Genomic DNA, 16,338 nt, shown 5'->3' with positions numbered 1-16,338 from the left:
GCAAGTCATATGCATTCAGAAAATCATTAATAAAACTTTACCTGAGCATTGATATCTTCTGTTGGTATATTCAGAAGGAGGGAGTCGGACGCTTTCTATTGGTATTAATTTTATATAGTTGACTAATAGATAAGTGAAAATAGACAAAAAGACGGAGCGCAACTCATATACTGCTGTTCATCTCCGCCATCTAGCGGAACTTCTCGTAGCCATTGTGCACAACGTCCACGAACACAATGCAAATTTTTAAAGTCGATATAACTATGAAACGCCTTAGAAATTCGGTATGAAAAACACATCGAAAGACTCACCGTCACCAACGGATTCAGGATCACACAAAATTAATCCAAGAAATGCTATTATAACCACTTTAATAATCACAAATCTCGGAGCACAAAAAAAAAATAAACCGGTGAAGTAAAGTGTATTCGTGTCAAATGGCACCAGGGGTCCCCCCCCATCTCCTGTGAAACAGAACACTGTTGAGACCAGAGATTTAAAAGTGTATGGATATTGTACATGTGTACTGGCGTGTACCATTGTTCATCTGGTCACTTGTTGGATACGTGCCCAACAAGTGATTTGGAGTTAATTATAGCATAACAAAATTATTCAACTAACGCCAACCTAATTAAACCTAATGCCACCCACAATTAAAATTTTGAATTTATTTTATAACAATGGCGCAAGATTCGAATGAAACAACGCTTTTGCGTATATTAAGTAGTAACCTACAAAATTTCTAGCTGAATTAAAAATTAAAATATGATCATGACTAGGACAATAAAACTACTTATAGAGTAGGAAACAATATGATAGTTAAGTCAATAAAACTGCAAAACGTCTTAAAAACTTGTGATTTCTTGAAGCTGGAAATTCACCGCTTGCACCTATACGTATAATCTCGTCCACAAAATTCAGATCTGGGTTCTGAATTTTTTGTGTTGTGTTGTGTTCTGTTGTTTCTCTGGCTTCTTGGTCGCAGGGCCTCTGGTGGTACCCTACGTTGCTCGCCACCACCACTAGGAAATGAGCCAGGCTGCCAGTCATTCTCTGACTGGTCTCCACCAGGGTCGTCTAAGCTTCGTGGACGGAGTTAAAAAAAAAAAGTGTCAGCAAGAGTGATAATGGAAGAGTAGTAATGAAAGCGTGGAGGGACGAGGAAAGAAGGCGCCCTCTAGATGAGGGATTCAGGGAAGGAACTAGAGGTTGGACACCCCTATGCAGGGAAGCCAAGTCCAGCGAAAGGAAGAGTTTGCAGGATAAAGAACCCTGCATAGAGGAGGCTATTTGGCATCTCATACCCGGGTCAGCGGCAGCTAACCTACTTTACGGTATACAATACAGCCTTGCTAAAAACCATGCAAGTCAATGCACAACGAGCTCGAGCAGTGGTCGAGCAACTTGCCTAAACAGAGAATCATCATAGGGGCAGATGTAAACCGCCGCTCCCCGGCCGGGCACAGTATGATCCCAGACAGGAGAGCCACGAGAAATGGCCAGATCCTGGAAGATCACTTGGCAAACACTACAATTGAGATCCTAAACTTGCCACACCAACTACAAACTTTCTGTAACACTCTGTGGGAGGCCACAACAGGTGTATCACTAGCAACTGCGAACATTGCCCGATACATTAAACACTGGACGATCCAAGACCCCTGGACTACGTCTGACCACACAGTGATTACATACTAGATACAGAGCCAACTCAGTAGAACCCCAATGACAAAAACATCATTAAACCGCTTTGCAGTTAATAAGGCAAATTGGGAAACTTTCAAGGAAAAACTCACTGCTGAGGTTGGGAAGCACTACCAGACTGCGAGCCGACCCAGAGAGGCAAATTATCTGCAAAGAAGTAACTGAAATCATCACAAAAGCTAGCGAACAGGCACTGAAAAGGAAAATACCAAAGCCAGGCGCCATGCCCTGGTGATCCCCGACATTGAAAACCTAGGAATGAAGTAATGAGACGATGAAAGGACTTCCAACGGGGGCGGGGGTTTGGCCGACTGCTGAAGTCGCGGCCATGAGGGACAGGTATAAAGATGCAAGTAATCGATACACATAATTAATAAAGGACACTAAGCGCAAAACTTGGGGAAACCTTGTTTCCATAGCAGGGAACGCTAACCCCTGGAGAGTGGTTTATAAAATAGCCACTAACAGACACCCCTACGTGGGATGACTCGTGACTCTGTGTCCTAAACAGCATCTTCCTGGAACAGGTAACTCCTACCCTCCCGGAACAACTGCGGATCTGTCAAGAAAATGAATCATAATTCACTGACCAACAAGAAACACCCTTCACTGTGGATCAGCTGCATGCGGCCGCCATGCAAATCAGGGCAGGGTCTGGGCCAGGGCAAATCAATTAGGTCTGGGCCAGGGCAAAAAATGCCCTGGCCCAGATCTAATTGAAAAGGAAATTGTGAAGAAAATGGTGGAATACACCCCGGATCTGTTACTCATGCTATATAACACATGCCTCCAAGAAGGAACCTCTCCTAACGACTGGAAAATTGCCAACATCAAACTTAAATTGAAAAATCCAGCAAAACCAGTCTTACCGTCCGATCGCCTCACTCCCAGTTGTAAGCAAACTATTCGAGAGAATGCTGCACAAGAGGCTACTCCACTATTACGAAGGCGCAAACAAACACAATGCAATTTGGATTCAAACCTGGCCTATCCACGATCGAAGCTCTCAAGACACTGATAGATAAAGTAGAAGCCTGTACTACCAAATATTTTCTTTTTATCAGTATTGACTTTGCGGGGGCGTTTGATGCCATCTGGTGGCCGAGCGTCCTCGCGAGACTTAGGGGCTGGAGTGCTTCAAAACCTGTATAACAATCAGGAGTTACCTAACACAGAGAACGATCGAAGTACATGCACCGTATAAGAAGATAAATAGACAAATCTACAGGGGGTGCCTGCAGGGCTCTGTCCTAGGACCCCTGTTATGGAATATGATTTTAGATGAATTCCTGGCCCTTGATATTGGCGAAGTCGGCGCCCAGGCCTTCGCTGATGATTGATAATAACTATTGCTACTAACTCACGTGAGCAGATCAAAGAAAAAGCCAACCACGCAATAGGTATTTTGCAAAACTGGGCTACAATCCATTGCCTGCGGATTTCTCCAAGTAAGACCTGCTCGGTACTCCTAAAGGGCAGACTCGACCTTGCCAGACCACTGCAAGTGAAAATCCAAGGCACCACAATAAAACTTGCTACAGAAATCAAATATCTCGGAATCATCATTGACAAAAATCTGTATTAGCAGCCACATCTAAAGTACATTAAACAAAAGATACGGAAATATTCTGCATTGGTCGCAAGAGTGACCAGGAGGGACTGGGGGCTAAACAAGCGGATCGTTTCCCTCTACTACAAATCTACCTTCATCTAGGTCATCACATATGCTTCACCAGTTTGGTACAAAATAGAAGAACCTCGGACTAGTATCTAGCGGTCAATAATTCTGACAATCACACCAGCTGTGTCCACAGTCAGCACGCACGCACTCACTCCAGGTTCTGGCCGGGAATAATTCGATGCTCCCTGACATATGGAAATCATTAGATGCGCTCTGACATATAATATGGCAAAAGAAATACCGTGTACTGTCCTGAACATCGCGTTGGATCTCGTCAATAACAGGAAGCTTGAAAAACCAGACTGTTCGAACACCTCCGACAGGAATGGCAGGAATCGGTGGACAGAATCCAATAAAGGGGAAATCACCAAGAAGTTCCTCCCTAGCGTAAATAGAGTCTTTCCAAAACCTCCGAGTTGGTTCCAACTGGGGTTCTACGTCACCTTTCTGCTCACAGGGCACTGGCCATTTAATGCAAAACTATCTAGCTTCCAAACTGAGGATTCCCGTTGCCTCTGTGGCCGCGAGGAGACATGGCAACATCTCATGTATGACTGTGACCACTATGAGGACCTGCGATGCATGCTCACCACTGCTATCACCTACTTCCGCAGAACATGGAACAGCATCTTCTCGACTCGAAACATGAATACAAAGCCCTTAACATCTTTGCTCAGAAACTCTTTGCTGGAAGGCGAGCACTTATAGCAAACCACTGTGCACAGCACCCAGAAGCTGATGATGAATCTCGAAACTAGGACTGGAGAAAACCGGAATACACAATAAAACTGTACCAAATAACCCACAACCACGAACATGACCATCATTTAGCCTTGTTCACCAGGGAACTGACAACCAGGAAGACCTACGTCTGAATCAGAGACAAACTGACACAGGACTTGACATGAACTAGGTTCAAATTATTTGCACTGTACCACTAGCTGGATGACTAAACCAAATGATCAACGCACGAACTAAGAAAATGAAATAACCAGGACCCAAGTCTGTATCCCCATAACATGCACAATAGGCGACCTGAACAGGTTACATGACCAAATTGGATGAGACTGCTCATGTAGGACCTTGCCACTGGAATTGGACTCCTACATTAAAAAAGATCACCAAAGAAGATCCGGTTCAGATCGCTTGGACTCTCACGTGCTCTCAACTGTCAATGCCTGATGGCGATCTGTACCGGGCTCCCTTGCCTGGTACCTTTACTTGCTTTCTCCTGGTGGTGAGGAGGAGCAGTCTTGTCTCCCCTCCTCCCCTGCCAACCCTTATTCTCTCGTGGTAGGGCACGGACCTGCCTCACAGAAAATCCTGGAGTCGCCTTCTGTATCATCTCCATACTTTTGTCTTTTCCCGTCAGCCTTTAGTCTTCCCCCCTACTCTGCCTAATACGCCAGCGTATAACCCCACGCAATCTGCAAAAACTTAACTTCCTCCAAATTAAACCGTATAAACCTCAATTGGCTTTTCTAATTCCAGCGCTCACCCCTACTGAGGTTTTCTTTTTTAGGCCCTAGTCACTGAAATCTCAGGAAACTAGTTGGCAGGGCCTTCCAGAATAAAATTTCATTCCGTGTACCTGGTCTGCCTCCACGAGGCCAAGTGTGGGCAACGTTGGGCCTCAGTAGGGGTCCAGCAGCTAAACGGCCGGATGAACAACAATACACAACACTACACATATACAAAATCCGCACACTTTTAAATCTCTGGCCTTTGTAGGTGTACCAGTGAACTGGTACACCTACAATGAAAGCAACGCGGAGATGGGGAAACCCCTGGTGCCGTTAGAGATCAATACACTTTATACTGTACACTTTATGGTATACAGGTGCAGGCTCATCCTACAGCTGAGGATGTTAGTAGCACCTGACTATGGTGAACAGGTGAATAGTTATCCCACACCTACCTGAAGGTGTCGGCAAAGAATCCTACCCTTGTGAGGGTTTGCAAGTTAGGTTGTTCCTACTCAGGCATGGGTAGGAAATATCATCCTACTCTCCACAAGAATGCCAGCAAAAAAATCTATCCCACATAGGGGTTAGCAAGGTGGAGAATCCCGCACTTAGGAGTGCCAGCATATGAAATCTTACTCCAGCTGGGGGTAGCAATCCTGCACTACCAAGCAGCACCTGCAAGAATCCTACCACAGGAGGGGGTTTCCAATGGGGGGGGGAGGATCCCGCATAGTGTTGTGTTAGCATAGAGGTCTTGCCTCTAATAAGGTTTGAATGCCTTGGGCAGTGTTTCCCAATGACATAACAGTGGCTGTGAACACTACAGTCAATGTTAGCTGCCAAGTGCGCTAGTTGTCAAGGGTGGTTGTTTCCCATGTAGAGTTCCATTTTGAGCGGAGGTCTAGAGCCTTTAAATACCCAGAAGTTTGTGACAGGCGTTTTCCCTCATGTGAGATGTAGGCAGACTAGGTATTTCTTCTTTGTTTTGTTCGCCTAAGCTGAATTACTGAATGCACGAACTCCGAAATAGCTGCGTAGTGATGTTCATCATGAAGGAAAACACGTTCATGATGGCGCGGGAGGCCTTGAATTTTTGTTATCATCCTGAGTCAGAATTCCTCATGCTGTGGGCAAGTATACATAACGTGGTCCCACGTTTCCAGTTCGCCGCAGTCACAGTTTGGGTTTTGCTGAATGCCAAGTGCTGGTCGTTTTAGGCCTCCTCCCTGGTTCTCACCAGGGAGGAGGCTATGGTCTAGTAAAGGCCACTGCAGGTAAAAATGTTTTTGGTTACTGCCCCTTAGTCGTGGCAGTCCAGGAGGCTTGTCAGATGGTCTGCAGTTTTCAGCAATGCGCTTTCATTCTCTCTTGTGAACATTATTGACGTCAAATTGAATCACCCAGGATTTCCGTTTGTACGTCTTTCTTCAGGCGTCGGTTTAGCCCACTCTTTGTCACCTCCAAGTAGAATGGTAGGCGACCAGCTAGGACTTGGAGGGCTGGTGTGTTCACAACGCAGAAAGCTCTGGTAACTTCATCCAGAGAGCAAAGTTACGTTCAGTAACATTGCTGTCTGGATAAAGTTTATTTTCTGTTTTTTACTTAAGTATTAAACAGAAAGTAGACAGTAAAAGGAGTTGAGTAACTCTAGCAAACCAAACCGCTGGTCTATAACAAACGATTGGTAAGAATATGACTTTGTACAGAAGAGCTAGTGAGGTCTTTTTGTCTTTGAGATCTCAGTTCGCACCGCACATTGTAATTATCATTCCGGTGCATTTCCGTATTTTTGTAGAGAGGTGGACAGAGTGAGGATGAAAAGTTAGTTTGCTGTCTATAATAATACCCAGGTACTTCACTTCTGGGTAGAGCCTAATGGAGGTGTTAGCTATTTTCATAACAGTATGTCTTATTATCTGAAGGTCACCCTCGGGAAGGATCGATTTGGTTTTTTCTCCAGATATTTGAAGTCTGTGTGTGATGATATTTGAAGTCTGACGGATCTTAAGAAACCTGTAAACTTAGTTTGCCCAAGTTTCCAGCTGATTTTTGTTGTCAGCTTGGACGATCAAGACCTGCTCTTCCACAAAAGCGAGGAACTTAACAATCGAGAAACTTGTCAAGGACAGTGGACCAGACCAAAAGAATGGCCCAAGGACCGAGCCTTGGGGGTAACTCCGAGTGATCAGTTAATGTTCGCATTTCAGAACAAGTGACAAATAGTAATAATTCATAAGTAAAAAAATAAAATGAACAAAAATGGGAATTTTATGCGTGAACCGAGAAGACTACGTTCCTTCGCATTTGCCATATTATTTAATCATTCCGCTAATCAGCGCACAGCAACAAGCATAATATCCAGTATTTCAGCTATACCCTCTTGGGTAGAACAGGTGGTAGAATCGCCGTCCTCCCCAAACCGGATGGAAAAAGACATGAGTTCGAGGTCCGTCGATTTTTATGGGCCCTTTTCACAATGTTGCTGAGTTAATCGGTCTCAGGCGAGAGTAGCCTGGTTTTTTTCACCTGGAAACTCGAATTTTTCATCCAGCAAACAAAAAATCTACCACAGAACACACGCAATTTACAGATAGTATATACGGAGCAATATGGCCTTAGTAGACGATGCGCCTAAACCCTATTACAACAACAACAACAACAAGGTATATGTATAGCCTGTGTGATATGCATGGAAAAAAGAAATGATAATTTCCAGATTTCTGTTCGTCTGATTTTAATGAAATTTGGGATATCTTTCTAAATATAAAATTTCATGAAAATTCATTCACTGCGGGTGGAGTCGTTACATGTAGACAGACAAACAAAGAAATAATAATTTAAAGATTTCTGTGGTTCTGATTTTAATGAAATTTAAAAACTGCACAAAATAAAAATTTGTACAGTTTATTAGGCGGGTATAGTGTGTTTAGGGTCAAACGGCACTAGGGGTTTCCCCCATTGCCGCGTAGGTTTCATTGTGATTGATATAGTTCGCTGTAAAGGCCAGAGATTTAAAAGTGTATGGAACATGAGATGTGTAATGGCGTGTACCTTTGTTCTTCTGACCGTTTAGCCGCCAGACTCTGCTGAGGCCCGACGTTGTTCGCACTTCGCCCCGAGGTTTAAATTCAAACTCAGTAGTTTGAATTTTACTCTGGCAGGTCCTACCACTTAGTTTCCTGGGATTTCGGTGGCTAGTACCAAAAAAAAAAAAAAAAAAACGCACACACGCACGCGCGCACACACACACACACACTTTGTTGATCGACGCTTGAATTTGAAATTTACAAAGAGTGGGCGAAATCATAATTTGGAAATTTCGATTTAGATGTGTGTGGGGAATTCGCTACTATACAGATGGGGGGAGAGAAACAGAAGTATGGGGTCAATAGGAAAGGCCACCCCAGTTTGGTGTGCGTGTGTGCGTATTTACGTTTCCGGGTGGCTCCTAGGCTGAAAGCCCATTTCCACCTTGTCCTCTGTTTCGGTACAGAAACTCTGTATAGCGGGCCTGGAAAAGTGTAAATGTTTGGGTGTGAGATGTTAGTGTGTTCTGGTTTGTGTCAGGCCATTTTTCCACCAGGGAGCAGCCAACAGCTGGGCAGCTGCTGCCTGGTGTCCAACCCTGGGACTAGAATCCAGGCCTGGTTCTATTATCACCTGTGATGTGCGAAAAGCACTAAATCTCGCACCCACTGGAGGTAGTGCAATACCAGTGGGTACTCGCAATGCCACTAGGTAGCCCACACCTGGGAGCCAGCAAAAAAAAAAAATAATAATAATAATAAATAAATAAAAATAGTTATAAAAAAATAAATAAAATAATAGTAAAATCCTTACTGGAAAAAAAAAAAAAGAGAGAGAGAAAGAAGTTGAGGAGATCACTTAATTACATCCTTTGAGAGCCAGGAATCTTAGTTGAAGACGCTTCTTGAAAACATTCGTAGCAAAATCTTGAAGGGCTTTAACGTTACTGGCACATTCAACAAGAACACTGACGTTTTCTTCTGATAACTCTGAAACAAGACCAACTAAAGTCTGTGTAAATTGTTCATATTCCGGACAAATTAAGAGAACATGTATCCAAGTTTCGAGGTCATTACATATACAGTATGGATCAGGTTCGAGTCCACGTTCAAAGAGCTTAGCCCATAAGGAACAGTGTCCCGTGAGCAGATAGGAAATGTACATATTTGGCGTAAACCATGAGTTGATAGCTGGGGATGTTAGGTAGTCAGCTTTTGTATATATTTCCTAGTGATAAGACGAAATTGGCTTTCATCCCATCTGCGTTGCCAAATTCCAGTTAATTCACTCCAAATTCTAGCCCTTTCTTGCTTTATGTTATTTGTGGGGTCGGTTGTTATTCCGTACGCCGTGATCGAAAGTCCCTTTTTGAGATTGTAGAACATTCCTCAATAAATGATATAGAGGTCAAGTGGCATTACTCCTCCCAAAACCTGCAAGGCATTGTTAGAAGTAGTTCGTGGAAAGCGGTGAATGGTAAGTAAGACGGATATTTGCAAGGATATTAGCTTTGTTTTTATCTTGACTTTGGTAACATTTTGATGCCGAATGCTGGCGGTATAAGAAACTACAGGCAAAAACATCGTCTTATAATACAATGATAATATCTTACTAGTAAGACCCCATTCTTTCCTAGAGATCCTAACCACTGAGGCAGTAAAATTTTTTCGAATTTTGTTCTTCAATTTTGAAACATGCGACTGAAAACTTAATCTGTCATCTAATATAACTCCTAAATATTTAGTCTCAGAGACATATGGTATCTGTATGTTATTAAGAAGAATCCTAGGAGGTCTGTTATAGTTGAAGTGATTGCCAAAAGTCATAAAAGTCGTCTTACTTGGTGAAATTTTTAATTTGTTTGTATTCACCCATGTTACCAAATCGTCAAATTCTACTAATAATTGGTTGCATGCACTTCTCAAGCACCTTTCTGGATCTCCCCTCGATGGCCACCATTAAGTCGTGGCATATGCAATTTTAAGCACATATTGGTGTTCTCACAAAAGCCATTTGTCTAGAACTGCATTCCAGAGGAGGTACCCCAACACCGATCCTTGAGGGCATCCTCTGGATATAGGGGAACTATATGTCAGGTGCTTTGCAGTTACCTTTACCATACCGTTACTGAAATAAGATCTCAAGACCTTGTAGGTATAATCATCACAATTAGCAGCTCTTAAGGACTCAAGGGCGCTCTCCCACCAAAGGGAGTCGAAAGCCCCCTCGAAGTCCACAAACACAGCCAAAACATACTTTGAAGTAGAATTCCGAGCATAAGTAGTTAGAGCAGATATGGCCTCCTCCGTAGATTTCCCTTTTATGAAGCCAAATTGTAGGTTAGAACAAAGTTGTTTCTCAATTAACATCTTATGGAGTCTCGGGGCTAGAAGTCTTTCAAAGAGTTTTCCGAGATTCGCAAACAATGAAATTGGTCTGTAAGCTTGAGGATCGGATGTTGGTTTCCCTGGCTTGTGAAGAATTTTCAGCAAAGCCACTTTTAATTGCCTTGAAAAAATACCCTCAAGGAGACATTTGTTCATAAGATTTAACATAATTTGCGGAAACAGATCAAAAAATTTAACAATAACACCATTCTCAATAAGGTCAATCCCAGGACATTTTTTACTCTTTAGTTTACTAACAGCAGCCCCCAGATCCAAGAGGGTAAAGGGTACGATGTCCGTAGGGCCACTATACATTTCATTACTGTGTCTTATCTCCTGTTGTTTTGGTGTATCAAATTCAGGGGAGTCCAAAGGGAAAAGGTTGGAGACAATAGACCTTATTGTGGAAATACAGTCACTTGTTTCCTGTCCTTGTTCCATAACAGTATTATACACGTCTCCTGCAATCAATTTATTTTTTGTCATGCGGTAAATTAAACCCCACGGTTCTCTGTTCCCTATTTCTTTAACTAAGTTTTGCCAACAACTGCTCTTGGAATTGGAAATCTCCCTATGGTATCTTTTCCTGAGACTGCCATAAATTTCCTGGTAAGTCTGCACATCCACAGTTGACAGATGTTTGTTTCTCTGAAGGTTCCTCCACGCTTGAAGGACTTGTGTTCGTAAGTGTGACAGTTCAGGCGTCCACCACGGGACAAAAGGTTTCTTGGACTGTTTTCTTTTGCTGGCGTATTGCATAGCTAGGAAAAGATGAGTCTGGGTAAAGTTGACATATTCGAGTGCTGTCATTGAGTTTAAGGCGTTTTGAATATCACGTATCAGGATAGCGTTTAGGCACTCCTAAAAATTTGTTCCATTTTGTCGACTTCACAGAAAATCGTCGAAGATCTTTAGGTTGTTCATCAACGCAAATGTGTCTAGATGAGATCCCGAAAATAATAGCCTGGTGGTCACTATTAATAAATCCTGGAATTACATCCCAGTCCACAATCAAACCATCCATTTTAGCATATGTTAAGGTTACGTCGATATTAGATTCTCCGTTGGATGTGGAGAAGGTGGGAGGTTTGTCGGATAAGTTTTGGACACAAAGATTAAAATATAGGATAAAGTCCTCTAAGGCCAAGTCTCTAGGGTCAATAATTCTGCTATGCCAAAAATTGGATTTTGCATTCATATCAGCTGCTATAATTAAGTTTTTAGACGAAAATTTTTAACATATACTGTCAAGGCGATGAAGCGACAGTTGGAATTCCTCAAAAGGTGGACAATACACCGATGCTAGATAGAAGGCAGTTGATGTTGTAGAAATCATCACACAAATTAAAGTGTCAGAACAATCTCCTGAAATCGTAGTTACAATTGGCGCTTCCCAGGTGGGAAGAAGCAGGAATGCGTAGCACACGCTTCTTGATTAGACCGGGGTTCGAGCCAGTCACCACCAAATACGGAGGATGCGGAAAGGTGAGGGAAGGATCACCAGATATCCCAGAGCTCCTAAAAACCAAATAACAACAACAACAACAGTAGTTACAATTAAATCATTATTGAAGATAATAATAGCTGCCCTAGGAGGAGAATCTAATGAGTGTATTAATCTGACTGACAAAGGAAAACCCATGATCTTATTAACTGCTCCACCAACCTGCCTAGAATAAAATGGTTCTTGCAAGCAGATGATATCAATTTTATGCTCTATTGCTGTAGTTCTGTCGTTTTGCGGAAGGTAATTCATCAATTTTGGGACAAAGCCAATAACCCAGTTTACAGTCTTGATACCACAGCCAAAACTGAAACGGAAAGTAGTGCCCCGAGTCACTTCATCCCGGACAAAACCCTGGTCTTGAAAATTCTTTATATACAGATCCTCTAAGAAATCTTCCTTAGAGTAATCCTTTGGTACACTGTATATCAGAACCGTGGGGTTTTGTAATCTCGGTTTGTCCATTGATAAACCGGCCTCAGTCAGAGTAGCCGAATTTCGAATCATATTGGCATCAATGGGATTGGTGGTTTCTACCAATAAACCATTATTCCTAAGCAATCTGATGTTTTTAATCTTAATATTAAGGTGTTCCTTCCTAATGTTTTCAGTAACTGTATTAAGAATATCTTGGCTGTAAGCGATATTGCTTTCAGGCAATGGTCTCAATATGATTATATTATTGGGGTCGCATTGTCCAATCTTGTGTTACCAGATACAGGGATTTGCTCAGAAGGCTGGTTTTATCTTCTTGAGAAGACGTCTGAGCCCTGGAAGTTTGCGGAAGCTGATTCCCACGATCAGCACCAACAGTACCTCTTACAATAACTGCGAATGTGCCAGTGGAGCATGCCTATGCCCCACCAGGAGGAAACTTGGAGATGGCGAGGAGGGGAGGAGACAAGGGAGCCGTCTCCTCCCCCCCCCGCCGGGGAGAAGGAAAGAAAGGTGAGCCAGGCAAGATCGCCGGCTCAGATCACCAATCAGGCTTGTGCATAAAACTCTGCTGCCACTTTGTCATGTGGAGGTCAATCCTGGGGTGTCCTGATCGTAGGTTGTAGGAGTTCAGTTTGTTGTGTGGTCGAAAGTAATTCATGGGGATAAGTCCTGTCAGTGGAATGTTCTTGTTTTGCCCTTTGTTCTCTCAGTAGTCGGATGACCTTCTATGTGGTTTCCGTTCACAGGTCCTGAGTGGCAGATGATGCCGTTTTCTGAGAGTCAGTTTCTGTGATGGTTAATTGTCACGGGGCAGGTCTCGTCCATAGGGTGTACTTGTCTACGCTCCTTTATTCTCCCTGGAGTCGAGTAGTCCTCCATAGTCTAACCATGGTCTGTGCCGGGTGGGTGTTCAGTAGGTACTGTTGTGGTTGTGGGTACAGAAAATATCTGTCTTCTCATAAAGAAGTCTTGTGCAAATTGGGTGAAGGCAAGGCATTGTAGGTGTCTTTTTCAATTAGCGCTAGGTGCTGCTGGTCTTCTAACGTTATTTGGGTGGCGGTAATAAATCGACAGTGGAGATCCTCGTACAATTTTACAATCATACATCAGATTCCTCCATGTTTCCCGTTGGTTGCAGTGATAAAAGGGGGCGTTTCACTTAGTCCCAATCCCTGTCTATGGGGTAGCACAATGGTATTGCACCATCCTCCTCACGGTGGAAAAGGCCCAGGTTCGAATTCCGTCGATAACGCGAGGAATTTTAGTGGGCTTTTTTTCACTCCGTGGCTGAGTTAGTCGGTCTCAGGTGTAAATAGCAAGTTTTCGCCCAGAAACTGGGGTTTATTTTGTCCAGCCAACAGGCAAATCGACCAGAGAACACACGCAATTTACAGACAAAATAAATATATGGGTAGATGTAATCATTTGCGGGGGAGCCTAACATCATAATTTGGTGGTTTTCTTTTTTTTTTTTTTTTTGGTAGTCCAAATCCCTGGAATTTATCTCTTATGGCGCCGTGTCCGGTCAACATATAGATGATGAGAAGTCCAGGAGAAAGCGAAGATGGGTTGTTTGGGTATACCAGTTCGATGTTAGGAATGAATTTTTTGGTGATTTCGCCCTTGCTAGATGTCTGCCAGTGGTTTAGCCAGACCTGATTGAGATGTGCAGAGAGATGCTTACGTTCCATTTTATGGTCACTTTCAGGGTCCAATATGAAGTCAAGGTGGGTGGCTCCTCATCCTTTGGAGAGTTGATAAGTTAGACCACGGTAAGCAATCTCTAGGTCAAGCGGTAGGGCCCTTGTTAAGGCCTGGAGTGCGTGCGTGCTTACCGTGCTACAGGCTCTCGAGATCGTGAGCAGTACCGCGTGGTTTCCACTTTTCTTCTGTTGACGGCCGTTTTGGCCTTTCGGTACCAGACGCCAGCGACATACCTAATGGCAAGCAGGAAGACGGTTTTGTAAAATAGTTTGAGGGTCCTTCTCGTAGGCCCCAGTCCCTGCGGGCGAACCTCGCAAACAAGGCTGAGTATCCTCTAATTTTATTTTGTAAGTCAGGTGGAACGTGAATGAGAAATTGTTGTCCAGTATAACACCAAGGCGTTTTAATTCTTTTGTAAGCTTTATGGTGGTTCCATATATGCGGATTTGTGGAGGTCTCCTTATGTCTAGGGTTCGTTTTAGTAGAATCGAGCTGGTTTTGGTTGAGGCGCGTAATGCACCTAATTGTACAAATCTTAATTTTATATTATATTGTGTTATTTACTTGCAAATACCTTGTTTTATTCTTTATTGTTGTGCTTTGTCTTTCTGTAAATATTTGTGTTTATGTAAAATGTGGATGAATTTTCCTCAGCTTTTTGTTAAATCATAAGTGAAATATTAAGTTTATGCACCAACCATTTAAATTAATTGATAAATGTTATAAGCCTTTGGTGAATAACGAGTACTTAATTAATTGCCTAATTGTATGGTATTACATTCATTTGTATAACAGAATGAACACTGTATATACTATATACTCCCTGGTTAATGGCTGTACTGGATAGAATAATAACATAGTTTGTTTTCAGATGTATTAGATCCACTTTAATCCTAAGAAAGAAAATTTCGGAGTGGGCCAATTTTAAATCCGTAATTTTGTCCTTCATTCGTAACTTACAATTAATCTAAATATATATATTTCTCTATCTAAATATTCGTTTATTATATCACCTTCTAATTTGCAATGAACTCCGAACTGTTTTCTTCATTTCCAAGGAATCTTTAATGAATACAGTAAAACAAGAAACATCGTGAAATCTGTGTAGACTGGTAAATTGTGTAAAGCCGAGAAGTAATAACTAAAATAAATTATCACTCCAGTAATTTATTACCTACTGCAAAGGGGCAAAAGAAACCCCGCACTGGATCCCAACAAATGAAAGGACTATACCTTCCTTCTGGGAGTAATGGAATATGCCGGACTTTTGCGCATGCGTTCTCGATCATCAAATCGGCGTGTAACATGTGAAGGGAAGAATAGAACAGTGACAGCGTGCAGTGCAGTCCGTGATAGTGCTACTGTGTTGGTTGCGTTATGGATTAGGCATTTTCTTTCCTTTCACTCGGAATTAATGACATCGGAGAAGACGAGAAGCATTAAACTTCTGTCACGGAGTGGATGTCTGGATACTTGCTAATGGCAAACAACTTCTTTTCTTTTTATTCAAAAAAAAAAAAGCCACTGTCGTTTGAAGTTAGTTCTTAGAGTAATGCAGTTCGTAAACAGAGATGTGGACTTCAGAGATCTACCATACTTCTGCTGCTAAATTGGATGAAATGTGTTGCATATTTTTTACATTCTTTTTTGATTTTTACACCTTTAAAATTACTTTCTGTGTGCTCTTCGTACCTCATCTATTATACAGGGATATTTAAGGCATTCTAGTGATAAGATCAAGCTTTTTTTTTTTTTCTTATATTCCCATGCTTAAAATGGATAATGATTAGGCCATTGATACTTTCCTCATCTGGTTTAATATTGGCTTATCGCAAAATTCTGTTTAATCGTTTAAGGCTTATCGTGCATTGGGAGGAATAAATAGCATTTTTATTTATTTACTTTTTTTTATTATTTTTTTTTGGCATCCCTTATTACATACTATCCTCCCGACCGAACACGAGAAAGATTTCCAACTAACAAGATGCTGCCTCATCAACAAATACTTACCTTAGCCATTTGGCTATTTCTGTTGGCGATGAGCCAGATCACGAACGGGGAAACGCGTCATTTAAGTTCCCGTGTGGTGACTACAAAATACGGAGCGTTAAGAGGGTTTATTACGACATTGTCGAACCGACAATTACAGCCAGTGGAAGTGTTTCTTGGAGTGCCTTATGCCGGTGCCCCCATGGGGTCTCTGAGGTTCATGCCACCCGTAACATCACCTCATTGGAGAGGAATTCGTATGGCTGACCACTTCAGTGCCGTTTGTCCGCAGCGGCTACCGGACATCAGCAACGAGACCGCTGCTCTCCGTCGAATGCCAGCCGGACGTCTGTATTATCTGCGAAGGCTAATGCCGTATCTCAGCAATCAGAGTGAAGACTGCTTGTATCTCAACATATATGCTCCAGCTGTGGGTAA

The 16,338-nt window shown here is 42.5% G+C and overlaps 1 protein-coding gene across 4 annotated transcripts in view; it reads left to right on the top strand.

The window, feature by feature from the left end:
* Nucleotides 1-15,793: 15,793 nt before the first annotated feature.
* LOC150091107 (neuroligin-4, X-linked-like) overlaps nucleotides 15,794-16,338 on the top strand; it is a 600,809-nt gene continuing 600,264 nt past the window's right edge. For all 4 annotated transcript variants that reach the window (XR_016546982.1, XM_090374344.1, XM_090374327.1 and 1 more), the window contains exon 1: nucleotides 15,794-16,334. Coding sequence is in view for 3 of the 4 variants with exons in the window: in XM_090374344.1 (XP_090230470.1) it covers nucleotides 15,896-16,334 (439 nt within the window). In the remaining variant the exon portion in view is untranslated. The remainder of the gene's footprint in view (nucleotides 16,335-16,338) is intronic.

Source organism: Mastigoproctus giganteus, chromosome 1 (genome assembly GCF_048544385.1).
Source record: "Mastigoproctus giganteus isolate SK-2022 chromosome 1, ASM4854438v1, whole genome shotgun sequence".
In the NCBI taxonomy this organism is placed as follows: domain Eukaryota; kingdom Metazoa; phylum Arthropoda; class Arachnida; order Uropygi; family Thelyphonidae; genus Mastigoproctus; species Mastigoproctus giganteus.
The sequence above is the reverse complement of the archived record's forward strand: the minus strand, read 5'-3'. Positions and strand labels throughout refer to the sequence as shown.